Source organism: Xyrauchen texanus, chromosome 8, assembly GCF_025860055.1.
Source record: "Xyrauchen texanus isolate HMW12.3.18 chromosome 8, RBS_HiC_50CHRs, whole genome shotgun sequence".
Lineage (NCBI taxonomy): Eukaryota > Metazoa > Chordata > Actinopteri > Cypriniformes > Catostomidae > Xyrauchen > Xyrauchen texanus.
The window spans coordinates 36,567,648-36,585,247 of NC_068283.1; the positions used below are offsets into that span (position 1 = coordinate 36,567,648).

Below are 17,600 nucleotides of genomic sequence, written 5' to 3' on the forward strand. Positions count from 1 at the left end.
TACTAGAGTTTTACAGCAATAACAATAACTAACAATAGCAATAATTTATGCTAATAATAACTATGGTATTTTGTCAGAACCTACGGTTATCATGTAAATCTAAATGTATAAGGGTAGGCCTAATATTATGCTCTGCTCTGATTCAGTCATGAATTATGTACAAACCAATTATTTATATTTATAATTCTATAAATGTGCAGAGCACACCTTTATGTTTGGTGTATTGTATCTGTTAACATACATTTTTTTCTCCAAATAGACAATCAAATGTTTTTTTATTAACATCAATATTTTTGATACCTTTGTGTACATGATGGAATTAAGTATTTCACATTTCAGGAACAGTTTGTTTGACAATTCATTTGATAAGTCCATTTATTTTTTATTTATTTTAAGTTATGAGTTTATTATTCAAATTGCCATCAGTAATTTTGTGTGTATGTCATTTTGGAGTTACAGTGACACCTAGTGGTGTGGATGCAGCATCGTTCAAAATCAATAGTTTTCAGTTACAGGTGCCATTGTAGAAATTCACTATTCACAATCGGCCATGATTAATTTAATCCATGAATGAAAGTGTCCAATAACAAGACAGTTACTGAGATTAAGAGTAGTATTTGGCTGGTCATGTGATCCTAGCATGGCAGCCCCCATGAGGGGACCCTATGATGTAAAATAAGGTAACTGATATGATTGGAGTCTTCTGTGCATATTTTTCAAAATTACAATAAATTTCTTTAACACACACATTTTTTTTTTTTTACTGAGTGCACTTTTCAATATTAGTGATTAAATGGGAGTGTAGTGCAGTTTAGTCCATCCACAGTGCAGTGCATTTACTCTATATGTAATTGAGAAAGCAAATTGAGAATTTTGTTTTTAATCATATTGATTTTTATGTAGCATGAATATGAAATACAAATTAATGTAGCATTATTATTTTTTTTTAATTGATGATTTGTTGTGTGGATCTGCACGCTCTCTACCTTTTATATTAATGTTTAAACAAAATTATAATATATTCAAAAACTGTCTGAAGGAAATTTCTATGTTTACTGAATATTTTAAATTGTAAAAAATAAAAAATAAGTAGTCAATCATATTGGATATTGTTAGGAGTATTAACAAGTGAGTTCAATCATTTAAAGTTTCATTTAAATGGGTTAAAAATGAAGTCAAACAAAATATTTACAATAAACTATCTTCAAGTAAAGGGCAGGCCCCTGTCTTGCTTGACGGTATAAGGGGTATAAACCTTTGATAAAAGGTGCGGTTTCAGGTCACATGGCATTTGGATCATAATGAAAGTGCCAGGAAAAAACTATAACAAAGGTGTCCTACTTTTTAAAATTTCATAAATTCCACTAAATTGAAGTGTAATGTTCAACAAAATAAATCATGAATATGTTGTTTTATATATATATTAATTTCTTTAAGTGTACACCTTGAGTTCAGAAATGCCTCAGTCATTAAATTACTTTGGTTGTCGAGTTCAACATTATCTGTAGCTGCATGGTGAACTCAAGTGGCTGATTGAGGAACACCCTTAAACCCAGAGAGTGGGAAATTTCCCAAATCAAAAAGAATTGAGGACTGGAGTTCCCAATGTGTGATTTAAAAAAAAATAAAAAATAAATTATAATAATGTTTTAGATTGAACATAGCATGTCACAACACAGGATTAATCAACTTCCCAAAAGTCAGAAATGTTATTACCCAATTATTGTCAAGTTGTGTTCATGGTATCTTGGTGCTTCATATGGGCTGATTATTTTAAGGTCAGAAGTTCCAAACCCCGAAACTGGTCTCTCAATCATCATACGCTCAAGGCACACTGGTTACCAAAAAGGGACACTTCTTGTGAGTGTATTGTGCACTTGATAAGCAAGTAACTGATGGACTAAACAAAATTGGGGAAATTTCTATTAAGCGTAAAACAAGTCAGCACCAGGATTGTAAAGACATTTGTAAAATGTTTTTTTTTAAAACAAGCCCATATCCTACAAAGAGATCTGCCCTGTTTAGATTTTGGAAGTGTTTTTTTATAAAGCAAGTTGTGGAACAGGTGTAACTCACTGATCAACTTCGGCAGGTTTGATTTTGGATGCCAACACTGTAACATCAGCCCCATCTACCCTCATATCTCCCCTCCCCCTGCACCCACAAAGAAGGAAAACATGAGCCAAATGCAACAGATTTCAACCATTTATTCAGATGGTCTCACATGGAGCAAGTTCTTACATACTACTTTCGGAAAGAGAAAAATGGTACTGAGGAACATAAAAATGGAGTTTGTTGAAATGGCGATGTCATGGCCTAAGCTGCATGCTAGAGTTCTGATCTCCAGATCAAGGGAGTTGACACCGTGTGGGAGAACAACAGATGTCAAAATTACATGGCGAACAGGATGAGGAACGCCACCATTAGACAGAACAGGCCCATGGCCTCCGACAAAGCAAAGCCCAAAATGGCGTAAGAGAAGAGCTGCTGTTTCAGGGAGGGGTTCCTGTTAATGAAAAGGTAAGAGGAAGAACAATTAGATTCAAAGTATGTACTGTATGTTTGTACTGTATGCATTTCTTGCATCCTTCTGCACAAAAATCAATAGTGACAAAGAAACAGCCATTGGGATTGTGCAACAAAGCCATTTTCCTTACAATCAAAAAGAAAGCTTATTTTAGATCAGTGTAAAATAGTTAAACTTATGTGAAATGCCTTTAAATGCATCTAAAGCTGCAGGGGACTCAGTGACCCAACAGTACTTGTTTCCTTTTAACACCAATTTATTAAAAAGGTTCATGTGGACCATGATCAGTTTCCACACAGAACTGCTGTACCAATGCAAATAATTTGGCATCTCCTTTGCATTGTATTTTACACTTATTGTCTGGTATATAGATCATCTGCCATTGTGGTCTGCATTTCCCTTATGCCTGATTTTTACCTCAATAACATTAATTACCTGGCATAGCCAATAATGAGGCTGCCGAACACAGTCCCGATTCCAGCTCCTGATCCGGCCACACCCACTGTGGCTGCACCAGCACCAATGAACTTGGCTGCAGTGTCAATATCTCTGGATACAGAGCTGGTCTGGAATGCCCGGGTTACATTAAGATGGGACGATTGACTGACTGGCAACAGGGCTGCCTGAAAAGGAAAAATGTGTCAAGTTTATATGCAAGAGTAGAACCAAGTAGGGCTGCACAATTATAGGAAAAGCATTATTGTTGATTATTGTAATCGCAATTATTAAATGTAGATTAAAATATTAAATAACTTTGATGTCACAAAGCAACTGTGTGGTTCTTCAGAGTTCAATGGTGGATATGAGCTGCGCTCCGGTGTCTTTTAAGCATCTTTTAAGCGTTATATGGTATTGTATTTTATATTGTACTAATGTTTAAGGTAAGAAAAATTTTAATTTGCAAATTGATATCTATGGTATAGAATCAATTAAAATATTGCTAAATTACTGCTTAAATTATTAGTCCACATACAGTAAACATGGCATATTCAATATTCAAACTTATTAACAGCTGATTTAAATCGACCAAGTTACTGCGTTCAGTGAGACCTTTAGTGACAAGACATGGGACATGCACTTTGGAAATTAAACAGTCATTTGCGATCAGAGTTTTTGCGATTCGTGAAAATGTTAAAATCTACAAATCTGCGTGGCAAATGGGTCTTATTAGAGCAGACGCGATAACAATGACGGCGATTCCTGAAATATGCCATATTCGTTATGTTGGCTACACCTCCAAAACACACTTAAGAGCAGTTAAGATTATTTTATTGCCATTTTGTACAAATCAACTTCACATTGGCCTTATTAACATGACAAAAACCTGCCTTTACATTTTTTATAAATTGTACACAGAAATAGAGCAACGCGACAAACTCTCCCATTACAGTGACTGCGGTCACTCACTGCAGGTTTACACCGTTTGAGATCTGCATTTCGACGCGAGCGCAGTGACGCGCCACACAATGCTCTACACTCTCGCAATTGATAATAAATCAATTATTTACACCGCATCTGTGCCTTGTAGAACGGGATCGCTTTAGTTGTCGTGTTGCTCATTTTCAGTGTATTTAACATCCATGTTCAAAGCGAGCGGTTCAATATGCAATGAATCCAAAGTTCTTTCCGCTCTTGTTCTACAGCTTCTTTTCAAGTATCAGGTGATGTTTCTTCATTATTCGTGTGCCAAGCGAACAGAGCTAGACCATAAAGCAAGCATCTGGGCATTCAGACAGGTTAAAGCTTGCGCATTAGGATCAGTTGTCATTACTGTTAGGACAGAGGACTAATCTAAACGGCTCCGATTAGACATTGCAGTTTCATTGCTCAACGGACATGTTAGTGATTGGTTAGAATACTCAACCGCTGCAAAAACACGCTGTAAATAGAAATCATTGATGCAACAGGAGCATACTTTAATTTAATGCTGTAATATTCAATTTTCACGATTACATAATTGTGGCAGCCGTAATCGTAATTGCGATTAGTTTGATTGTGCAGAAGTTAAAAAAAAAAAATTACCTTTACGCTCTTGTAATTTTGCATGCCCATGTCAATATAATCTATACTAAATGTAACTGTAAAAAACAATGGGCTAAAACACAGGTTGTCAGGAGGAAACCGGAGACTACATGGTTATTTCAAAGTTTGATCATTACAATCTATAGTACTGGAAAAATGTCATATCTAAAGGAATATTTAGCTTGGACTTTACCACACCTCTCTAATGCATGCATCTGAAATTACAGGAAAGGACATTTTCACCTGTTCACTTCTTGCTTCAGGTCTACTGAACACAGACACCGAAACAGGCCGGGCCAAAACCCTGGACCCCCCGCGGAGCTGGTGAAAAAGAAAAACCTTTCAGAACACAACCACTGCCTGACCATAATGATATATTTTAATTATCATTTTTATGCCATAAAAGGCTATTTTTATTGCAAGATCAAGGTAGTTTAAGAAAACAAAAACTAACATCTTACAACATTGCAATAAAAACTACTCAAGATCTTCCCATTAATTAGATAAACATTTTAAATCTTCAATTGAAGCTTCTTTGATTAAAAGAAACAGAAGCTTCTTACATGCATTTTGCATTGTATAAGTCAAAGTTATGCAGCGAAGCATGTGGCGCAGGTTTACAATTGTTAACTTGAACAAAAACAAGCATTTAAATGCACATCTATAAAAAAAGGTCAGCTGTTAAAAATACATTTCAGTGAATACAGTGAATAAGACCATTTCTGCCTGGTATTAAGATGCGTTTTTGGTAATCGGATCACATGGTCCGTGCTAAATAACGATTGAATCACAAAAACCACATGCGAAATTGGTCAAACGCATCTGAATGAATCACATGAGAGGTGTAAACACTAATCTGTCCTGTATGCGTCCCGGCAGCAGCGAAGCACCACCCGTTGCCGGTCAAGCATTTTCAGCGGTAAAACAAGTTTAAACTTTGTTAGTTAAGAGTGGGTTTTAAATTTTTTTTTTTTTTTTAAATAAAATGTGTGTGAGAACGTGTCTGGTGTCAATACACGGACACTTATGAGAAGCTCAAACATCTGCAGCTCAGGTTAATACTAGTCGACTGAGATCTTCTTTTTTTTTAAATGGCTGATGGCAATATCCAGATTGCAGGGTGGCCGATACAATGCTGATATATCACAATTTTATAAAATAAAAAATCAAACGTAACATTGCTTAAAAAAAAAACCAACAACAACTTTAGCACTTTATTTACTTAATTTCACAACACTTATACAAAGTTATATTAATAAACTTATATTTAATTCTCTTAAAAAAAAAAAAAAAATTGCATTTTAAAAAGGTAGACAGTAGTCTCTTCCAATTTCTGTTTAGTTATAACATTTTTGTACCATTTCTGCATGACGAAATTGTTAATATATTAGAATAAAATCGCATCTGCGCATTACCAAATCGCATTCTCATTAAAGACCCAATAAAACCAACTGTACATACAGTACACAGTGAATATGGCATTTACTCCTAGTTCATAGAATATAGAGAGATCTTCACATATACATTAGATAGATAGATAGATAGATAGATAGATAGATAGATAGATGCACTTTAACATGGAGCTTGGTTGTTAACATGTCTCAGATGCTGCTCCATATGCAAGCAGGCAATTCTCTGCAGCCTCAAGGCCTTAAACCAATCGCCGACGATAATTAAATTCGGCTTCGCAATATATCGATCGACCACTAGTTAATACAACTACTCCATATAAATAATGGACAATTCTGCTCCAAATGTTGCTTTTGTGCTTGGATTCAATTTCAGCTGCATCAGGGAGAAAAAGTGCACCGTTTGTTTTTTTGCACTTTGTCTTTTCTGACTTTATATTTGTCGTTTATCATCATGCAGGAACACAGCAATTGAGTCACTCCAATTCCGCTCACCAAGTGGTCAGAGAAGACTTATTTAAATGACTAGAATTTAACAGCGATGTGTCTCACTTGACCACATGTGAGCGGATCGCCCGAGATGCATCTTAATACCAGGTGGCAAATGGGTTGAAAAGGACCTGATAATGGATGTAGACCACAGTAATCAACTTAAAATTAAGAACAGTCATTGCAACAAGGTGCAATCTAACAAGAATGCCCGTCCTGAAAAGTACTTTAACCCCAATGGAGTGGGACAGTATTAATACGTACCACAGCAGGTGAGGTGACAAACTTTGCACATGCATACATGTCTGTAGCCTGTGGAGTAGATAGATATTAGACAGATGAAAGACAAAGATCACCAATGTCATCTACACAGAGGCTGGGAATGCATCTTATTCCCAGGTATTAATGTGCATAGTGACAATAAGCATGGCAAAGACAGAACTCTGGCAGGTTTGTGCCATCATGACCTTAAGTTATTGATGGGGGAAAAGATTTACAACAACTCAACAACACAAGAGTCTTCAAAGTAAATAAACTGCCATTTTGTCTTATTGTTCAGCATGCATTTATTTATCTACACTGCAGGTGCATACGAGGCTAGTATCAGTCTTTAGCAAGTGAGACACTAATGCTGCAAAACTGCTTTAGGAAGAGCGATTAGCCCCTTCAGTTCAGCGGTCAAACACATGGCAGAATAAAGGCCACTTTAACATTAAAGTGTTACAGATGCGTTCATCCAAATGTATTCCCGAAACAGGATACAGCCTATATAGAATTAGCAAAATTCATTGTTTCAGCCAGCAAGTCCAAGACAGCGAGTCTCAGTCCATCTTTGTAGGAGGTTTTACAGGACAAGATGGAAAATCATACAAATATTCACAGTGACACTTAACTGAATAAAATAAACTTAAAAGGAATAATTCACCCATTAATACAAATTCTAGTTCCTCACCCTCATGTCCTCCCAGATGTGTATCACTTTCTTTTGCAGAACAAATGTTGGTATGTTGATTTTTTTTGTAAAGAATTTTAGCTCTGTAGGTCCATTCAAGTTAATGCATCAAGAACTTTGAAGCTTCAAAAAAGGACATAAAGGCAGCATAGAAGTAAACCAAAAGACTCCAGTGGTTAAATCCATGTCTTAAGAATTGATATGATAGGTGTGGGTGAGAAAAAGATCAATATTAACTTTTCACTTTTTTCTTCTTCAATATAAATCTCCACTTTCAAACAGCCCCCCCTAAACATTTTTCTCTCCTTAAAGTTCAAACATTTGTCAATTCACATTTGTGCAAATCAACACCTACAGGGTAGGGAGAATTAAACAGATAAATAGATTATTTATTTTACTGTAAATCCTCATGTAGGTAGCGATATACACAAATAACTTTAAATTGCTAAAAACAAAATATATAAAAGTGAATGTCAAGATTGATCGTTAAAAATGATTTGTATGTGTTACTTTTAAGCTGCTTTTATGTGCTTTTTTTAGCTTCAAAGTTTTGGTCACCATTCACTAGCATTGAGCAAACTTACAGAACGGAGATATTCTTCTAAAAATCCTTGTGTTAAGCAGAAGAAATAAAGTCATCCACATCTGGGACGGCTTGAAGGGGAGTAAAAGATGAGCATTTTCAATTTGGGGTGAACTATCCCTTTAAGTGACCTGTGCATGTAGACATCCTATGTCAGGACGCCCTTTGCACAACCTTTTGAACAGGCAGGGCTTAAAGATCTTGCTTACTTCAAAAATCTTAAATGGAGCACCAGAAGACATTCAGAAAACACTAACCCGTTGAATGGTCGACCTCAGCCCTATGCATGTCACTCCTCGCATAGACATGATCGAGAGTGAAGGTCACCAATGGCAACTAATGGTGCTTTATTGAAAGCCAACATATGAACGGTCTAATAGCATATCTAGCAATGACACGGGTTGCACTTGCGTGTCATTGGCAATATTATAACACATGCACTAGACGGGTTCAGGTGCAGCGCGAGCGTCCAGACCGTTTTGGGCCCAGCGCGTGTCAGACATTTTGCAAGTGTCACCCAAGGCGGGTTGCGAGCCAGACGAGATTAAAACTTCTGTACATACAAAATGCAATAATAAACCAAGTTATAAACCCGTTTGCGTTGTTTACCAGTAACTCGACATTTCAGGGTGCTGAGACGTGCTCGTGGAATGAATCCCTCATTCATTCATATGAAATGACTTTGACAAGCGGCTAGCGGAGATTTAGCAATGCGCTTCTCTGAATGGCAGCCGAGAGCTGAGCTGGATCAGAAACGTTCGCACATTTTTAGTTTCAAAGAAGATTTTTCATCAATATATGTCTCTAAACATGAAGCAGAAAAACCCTCACTTACCTAATGGAAGCAGCTCAAAAGGGCCGGGGTAACAGAGGCAAACTTGCAGCAGGAAATGAGTGGTACGCCGTGGAAACCTGTTCCCTTGTAATTTATCAGCTTTAGAACAACGTCCTCAATGCTGATTGGACATGGGGTCACGTTGTCGTTCTCTGATTGGCTATAAGGTATGTCAAGAAATGAAACATACCCAATTGTGCGCGTTGTCAAGAAGGCGGCAGCTCATTGATTGGTGAAAAGGATTTGAGCATAAGGTTTTTATTTTTTATTCATGCCAAACGTCTTACATGAAATTGTGTAAAAAATTACAGAACAAGAACAGTAAAAAAAAAAAGTTTTTTTCCAGGCAATAGTATGTTCCGGAGGCTGCATTTTCAGGACCGCAGTCCTAGGACCACATTTCTAGGGCCCTGTTTTTGTGACAGCGCCACCTACCGAATTGGAGAACCGACGTCCTAGGACCGCATTTCTAGGACCAAATCTTTGGAGGACAGAAAAAAGTGCAACCAAGGCAGTATTTCCACCAAATACTAACTCCTTATAGTTTTAAAGGTTTATTACACCCACATACTTATTTCTTGCAATTCAACTTGGTTGCTAAGAGCTGCATGTTGAGCAATTTGTGTGACTAATTAACACAATTAACTCAAGTAAAATAAAGAAAAATATGCTATGGCCTTTTCAGTCACTAGATCTCAACCACAAATCAAGACACAAAGATGACCCTGGGGGCAGATTCAAGATTGTGTATATTTGATAAAATAATACAAATTTAACACACACACACACACACACACACACACACACACACACACACACACACACACACACACACACACACACACACACACACACACACACACACACACACAAACAAAAACCCATTTGATCATCAGCTGCCACATGGAAAGAACTTCTGTCTTCACCGACTACTGAGAGACAGAAAGACGGAATGTGAAAGAGAAGTGAATGAAATAAGGAACATTTACTTGAACATGTTCAACTCTGTATTTCATATTTAAAAGAACTTAGTAACACTCACTCACTCACTCACTCACTCACTCACTCACTCACTCACTCACTCACTCACTCACTCCTCCACTTCACTGAAATATTAAATGGAGAACATTATCACTGCTGGATTAACAGAAATACTGTTAACACTTTAAAAAGGATACATTGGACATTGTGTAAAAAAAACAAACATTTTCTACTCTTGCCTGTGATGATAATCAGGACCAGAGAAGAAGGCCTGCTCAGCCTCCTGCAAAGACAAATTCTGAAGCACTGCCATGACATATATGATGGCCTATCAAAAGAAAATGGTTCATTTAAATATACACAGGTCTGTACACAAGCGGCATAGGGTATAGTTTACAGTAGGTTTGGAAGTGCAGGAGCATGCACAAATATATTATATTGTTAGGCATACCTCTGGAAATAGATCGCAGTGAAGTTCAGTTGCTTTGGTGTTCTATGCAGTGCTGACTTCAGATAAGCAAAAAGGGTGTCCTGTTGTTCTTCACTGTCGAGGTAGACAGGCACCAGGGAAGAGGATTTCTGAGGAAACCACTTTGAAGGCTTCCCATTGAGTACACCCTATGGGCAAATTATTTTGCCACAATTATCACAATTATTTTTAACCAAAAATATTCCACCCCCCTACCTTTAGGGCTTCTTTCAAAGCCAAACCTCCAAAACAAATGAACATACACTGCCCGAGTACTGCTGGAGGAAGACTCAGGTGGAGATCAATGAGTGCACGGGCAGAGTGTGTGCAGGTAGGCAGGTATGTATTAAGAGAGGCAGGTGAGTGACCGATCACAGATGGAGTTTTTATTGGCCTGTGACTGCCATAGATAATGGTATTTTCTTTTCATTATCAGAGCACTTGATTTATTGATTGCTGTTGGAATGTAAAGATCCCCTGTTGATGTTTGGGATTCCACCTCCTCAGTGCACCAGACATTCCTGAACAGCCATTTTCCATTATACTTGTGTTGGCATGATCTCTTTGTCCTTGCACAAGGACAGTGCCACGAATTATTTTTTGTGTCATACGACACCATGACTCTTCCTAAACGACTGTAATATGAAACAGTTGGCTCATAAATGGATATGTATTTTTTGGACTGAGGTGTTTCAGTTTGGGAGTATATAGACAGAGGTATATGGTTGGCGTTGGCAAGGTTTTGCAGACCAAGACAGACCTTCTTTTTATCCTTACCAAACCACTGGCTGTTCACCATCTCATTAAGTGTTTCTTCACTAAGTACAGGAGAGGAGGCATAGGATGTGCAGTAAGTTAACGATTTAAGGTGTACGCATTGATATGCTTTCAACCCACTCCTCCATGCCAACTCCATGTTCACCTGGCACTCAGCAGATTCACAGAAAACGTGTAGATTTTCCCCCCAGACTTTAATTTGAACGTGCAGAGGTGTACCGTAACCGTGAAAAGATTTGTGAACAGTATATACTCCATCCTCTGGATCTATGCATTCACTCTGAAGCTGGGAAATTGCATAAGTCCTTATGTTTTTCTGTGTGTTTCCTTTCTATGTGCCTTTTTAAATGAATTCGGTTCATATGATGCTGGCATATGGGACATTTTTTATGCAGTACTGGCTTCAAACAGACCCTTTGCATTTGTGTTCTTGGGGTGGCTGGTACAGTGAAGGTTTTTGGAGCTGGGACGGTGGAAGATGTTGGAGCTGGCATGGTGGAAGTTGTTGGAGCTGGCATGGTGGAAGTTGTTGGAGCTGGCATGGTGGAAGTTGTTGGAGCTGGGATGGTGGTAGTTGTTGGAGCTGGCATGGTGGAAGTTGTTGGAGCTGGCATGGTGGAAGTTGTTGGAGCTGGGATGGTGGTAGTTGTTGGAGCTGGCATGGTGGAAGTTGTTGGAGCTGGGATGGTGGAAGTTGTTGGAGCTGGCATGGTGGAAGTTGTTGGAGCTGGGATGGTGGAAGTTGTTGGAGCTGGCATGGTGGAAGTTGTTGGAGCTGGGATGGTGGTAGTTGTTGGAGCTGGCATGGTGGAAGTCGTTGGAGCTGGCATGGTAGAAGTTGTTGGAGCTGGGATGGTGGAAGTCGTTGGAGCTGGCATGGTAGAAGTTGTTGGAGCTGGGATGGTGGAAGTTGTTGGAGCTGGCATGGTGGAAGTTGTTGGAGCTGGGATGATGGAAGTTGTTGGAGCTGGGATGGTGGAAGTTGTTGGAGCTGGCATGGTGGAAGTTGTTGGAGCAGGGATGGTGGAAGTTGTTGGAGCTGGCATGGTGGTGGTTATGGCAGGGTGCTTACCCTTGCAAAAAGACAGATGCTTCATGAAGTCCAGTTTACGTAGCGGCATTGACTGACAGTGGATGCAGTGGTAATGCCACTGTGGTCGACAATCTAATCTGCAACTGTGAATGGATTATTATGATGATGATCATCAGTATAAATTATGAATACCCAAAATCTGAATAAAGAATCTGGTTATCAAAAACAAAACATAAAGGCAGTTGTTTGGATTAATTGCTCAAATGGAACTGATCATAACATTCAGGCTGCTTTTCATGTATAGACATATTATAACTCCATTTGCATTTCCTGAGAAAATGCTTGCAAACTTTACCTTCATGGAAAACTACACGGTTGAAATGGCTCTCTAAATGGGTTTTGACTTTGCTCAACTTTGTTGGGTGAAACGAAGCTGAACTGCAAAATGGGCAGTGAAGTACTTGACCAAAAGATTTTTGTGTCATATTTTATGCCATGTCAGATTCTATGTCTATATTCATAGCGGAAGCCAGGTTTAGTTATTTAAAAATAGAGTTAAATAAGGTGTTAAAATAAAATAAATTTTTCCTAACAACCTTAAAACTAAATTTGGATTTGGCAGTCAGCACAGTTTCAATATTAAGATTATTCTAACTTAATTAAAATGGTAAAACAGTGAGTATTAAACAAGCTTTCAAAATGAAGACAGTAACATTTACTGTAGCTGACAGACACATCATAGCGACATGCTTTTATCATATTTTTAAGTTTAATGTGCTGGCTAGAATTTATTATCATAGTCATTAAGTCCACACATAGTTGGAGCTTGCCAGTCGCACTACAGTTTCATTAACGAATATGCAGTTTGTTTTACAGCATTATAAGCTAATATATGATGGTTTCTATAATAGTGCATTTAAGACTATAGTTAGCAACTCTCTGTCACTTCAGCTACGTTAACTTTGCTGTCCAATTCAATGCATCACAGTTGTTTTTAATGTTAAAAATATAAAAATATATTCACATTTGGTACTCACACTCTGTTGTCCATTTTCTATGTTGCCAGAGAAAATGCGGTCACTGGTCCTCTAATTCAGTAGGTGGCGTTGTCGATAAAAACCTAGGGTCCTAGAAATGTGGTCCTAGGACTGCGGTCCTGAAAATGCAGCCTCCAGTATTGCAAGATCATACAACTCAAATCCCTGGAAAGTCAGGAAGCACATCCCATGTCCCTGGTACCTATTGGTTGCTCTAGGTGGAAATCCCGCCTATATTAGGAAACGGTTTACAAGAAGAGACTTAAAAATATAAATTTCAAATGTATTATTATTATTATATTAACTTGCTGAAACCTAATTTTTTATATTTTTATTGGTGATTTCTTTTCATTGTATTCTCTCCTTATAATGTAAATATTATGTAATAAAAATGTAAATGTAATATACTGTATGACTTGTATTGCACATAGATTGCTAATATTGATTTATTATATTAATGCTGTCTTTTGTCTATACAGCATAACGATAATGACAATATTAGTTATCTACGTGTGTATAATGGCTATATGGTATAACCAGAGCGGATCTGGCTCCCCCAGCTGAGCGTGGTTTCTCCCAAGGTTTTTCTTCTCTTCTTAACATATTATTGGAGTGTTGGTGGTGTAGTGGGTTAAAGCACATAACTGTTAATCAGAAGGTTGCTGGTTTGATCCCCAAGGCCACGACCATTGTGTCCTTGAGCAAGGCACTTAACTCCAGGTTGCTCTGGCGGGATTGTCCCTGTAATAAGTGCACTGTAAGTCGCTTTGGATAAAAGCGTCTGCCAAATATGTAAATGTAAATGTATTATAGTTTTGTGTTCCTTGCCACAGTTGACTTTGACTTGCTCACTGGGGGCCTAAAGGCATTTAATTTTTGAAGTTTGATTTTCAAATTCATTTTTCACTTCAATGAGGACTTTAAAGGGATAGTTCACCCAAAAAAGGAAAATTCTCTAATCATTTACTCGCCCTCATGTCATCCCAGATGTGCATGACTTTATATCTTCAGCAGAAAACAAATCATATTTTTAGAAGAATTTCTCAGCTCCGTAGGTCCATATAATGCAAGTGAATGGTGACCAAAACATGAAAAAAAGCAAAGCACATAAATGCAGCATAAAAGTAATCCATATGATTCCTGTGGTTTAATCCATGTCTTCAGAAGCTATATGATAAGTGTGGATGTGAAACAGATGAATATTTAAGTATTTTTTAACTATCAATCTTCACATTCACTTCTATGTTCTTCTTCTTTTGTTCACATTCTTTGTGCATGTCACCACCTACGGTAGAGGGGAGAATTTATAGTAAACAAATAACTTAAATATTGATCTGTATATATATATATATATATATATATATATATATATATATATATATATATATATATATATGAAACTTCTTTATATATATATTTAACCACTGGAGTCATATGGATTACTTTTAAGCTGCCTATATGTGCATTTTGGAGCTTCAATATTTTGGTCACCATTCATTACATTGTGAGGACCTACAGAGCTGAAATGGCATGACGGTGAGTATATTATTAATTTTTGTGGGTATTTAATTAATGTCTTAATTATCTCTGTAAGACATTACAGGCAGTGCAGAATAATTTTTGTTATGGCATAATTTTCTGAAATGGTGCATGTTGTGAAAAGCGCTATACAAAAATGACTTGACTTGTACATTATTTAAAGGTGCAATCAGTATTTTGTTCCCCTTTAAAAAGATTTACTTCTAAAGAAATTAATTGTCATTTTGAAACATATGTATAAAATCATGACCATTCACATGAGATGAGAAATGTAGTCATATCAGTAACCTTATAAAAGCTGTTTTATTCTACATGGGGCAGGGGTGCCCTCATGGAGGCTGCCATTTTAGAATCACTGACCAGCTGAATACTACTCACATAATCTCAGTAACTGTCTTGTTATTGGGTGCTTTCATACTTGGATTAATCAATCGTGGCTGATTTTAATTAGTGAATTTCTACAATGGCATCTGTAACTGAAAACTATTGAGTTTGAATGATGCTGCATCCACACCACCAGGTGTCACTGTAACTCCAAGATGACACAAACAAAAAGTTACTGAGTGCACCATTAATATAGACTTGTTTTATCACCATACATTGTGTTATATTACACAATTCATAATTAATAAAATAGCAAAACATTAAATATATTAATAGCTCACATCTAAAAAAATAATAATTGTGAAGTATCAATAAATAAAACAATATAAAATATATATATCTTCATCAATGCATTCGTTTCAATGGAAGACATCTAAAATGCCACTGAATAGCGATAGCTGTTTTATATCTCTAGAGGGCGACATGGGCTCTCTTTCCCAAAGAGCTCTAGCTCGTTCTTGTGTGAAATTTGGAAGTGGTAATACTTTATACAGACAGTACAAATATACGTTAATTTAATTTACCTTATCATTCATTGCTTTATCCTTAATATTGAATTTTTGGGGGGCAAGCATTTTTTTAGGGTAGACCGTGTAACACTGTGTATATTTCTGCAATTTCTGCATGAATACAATCAATCAACACCTAATTAATAACTTGCAAGAGTGGAATATAATTAGCTTTTATGCAGGACAATGATGCATAATGATAGAGAAGGCTATTGGTCATAAGCAGTGCAATCATTTATCATAGCCCAACATACAGAGTTTTCATGATGTTAGCTAAAATAACTACTTTGGGGTTTTGTTTGTTTTTTGAAGAAATATAAAATTTATAGACACATATTTTCTACCTGTATATGAATATGACCTGGTCATGCCCCCTGAATGTGCCATGTGTGTGAGTCTTTCTCCATTCATTTGATGTGCAGTATATCTAAAAGCTACTTTTTTTTGTGGTTAAGACTTGCCCCTCTTTGGCTGGTGTGAACTTCACCTTTCTCTCTATAAGTTTCTTTTACTCTCTATCGGTGTGTCTATATCATTTTAACTGCCTGTCTGAGCAAGGCCCTTTATGGATTATGGGCACGATAAATCAAATTCAAATCTTTCCTCTCAACTCCTAAATCCCGTCTCAAAGCTGGAAAAGAAAACAAAAAATGTTCTCCCAATTTTTTCATATGGTGCCTGTGTACCCACAGTACGGAACTCCACCAATGATTAAATCATGTTTGCTTGGAAACCTGCCATCAGAAATATGTTTATAGCACACAAAACATGTAATAGAGCTGTTTAATGACTGATGATGAATATCTAAATATGTCATTATCATCACCACAGCTGTTATGAATTTCAGCTCTGGTGATAAGTTCATATCATATTAGAGTGTGTTTTCTGCACCATTCTTGTTAGTCCCATTATGCGCTTGTGTGTCATTTTAAAAAGTGAAATAGTCTCAGAATCACACCATGTGAATCCCTTGTGTGATTTATTAAATGTTTATTTAAATTAAATGTGTTATGTTGCTCACTATAATTCATCTAAAGCTTCCAAAGCTTTTTAGTATGCATTGTAGACATTAGATACAGCTCACAATTCATCAAAGGATGCTTGAGATAAAAAATGATTGTAGAAGTATTTCCTCAGAGCATTCAAACGGGACACATTTCATCTTATTCATAAAAGCCTGAATGCACTGCAATGCTCATAGTATAAACACAAAAATGTATCCTCTGTTATTGTATTAACTGAGCAATGATTTACATATATTTACAATATATACACTGAAAAAAAATATCCTGCTGTAAAAAAAAAAAAAAAACAAAAACAAATGACAGCTGTTGTTGCCAGAATAATTATGATAAAAAATACAGTAATAAATGTTATGCCAATTTTACAGTTTAAATCTGTTGTTTTTACGATATATCAGTAAATGATAAATGCATCACATCCATAGAAATCTGCTTTTCACTTTATAATGTATTTTTATTCACATAACAATTACAGAAGAGCACAAGATGACATGAAATTCATCATTAGTTGCTCTTCCTGCAGCAATGACCAATAAACACAGAGACAGCGCTCAGAGTCACTCGCACAAACACTAAACACCATCAGGGTAACACATATGAAATTAAAATAATGCAGTAAACATGAACTAAATTACATCAAATATAACACAGAACACCCCAGTGTACGTAACTGATATTACAAATAAGAAGAAACATAACTATTCCCATAAAATACAATGAAATGTAATGGGCCACACAGGGAATTGTGGGAATGCCCCGATTATAGTTATTTACTGTAATGTTAACAATAATTTACTGTAAAAAGTATACATGTACTCTCTTGTTAAACATCTGAACTGTTAATTATATGGGAAAATCACACTTTTTAAATCTAAACATTTTACAATATTTTACTGTAAAACTACATGTATTGTCTTTTAAATTTTTTAGCATATATTTTACAGTAACTAATTTAAAACTACTTAAAACTACTGAACCAATTTTTATTTTTTTTACTGTATAATTTTTTACAGTGTTTTACTGTTAAAATTA

The 17,600-nt window shown here is 36.5% G+C and overlaps 1 protein-coding gene across 1 annotated transcript; it reads right to left on the reverse strand.

The window, feature by feature from the left end:
• Nucleotides 1-2,193: 2,193 nt before the first annotated feature.
• On the reverse strand, nt 2,194-8,922 carry LOC127647677 (ATP synthase F(0) complex subunit C3, mitochondrial-like). Its single transcript, XM_052132079.1, has 5 exons — nt 8,818-8,922; nt 6,712-6,759; nt 4,793-4,870; nt 2,963-3,150; nt 2,194-2,506 (listed from the first exon to the last, which is right to left on the reverse strand). Exons 2-5 carry the CDS (start codon nt 6,748-6,750, stop codon nt 2,392-2,394), a joined length of 420 nt encoding a protein of 139 aa, XP_051988039.1. The 5' UTR covers nt 6,751-6,759; nt 8,818-8,922; the 3' UTR covers nt 2,194-2,391.
• Nucleotides 8,923-17,600: the final 8,678 nt, after the last annotated feature.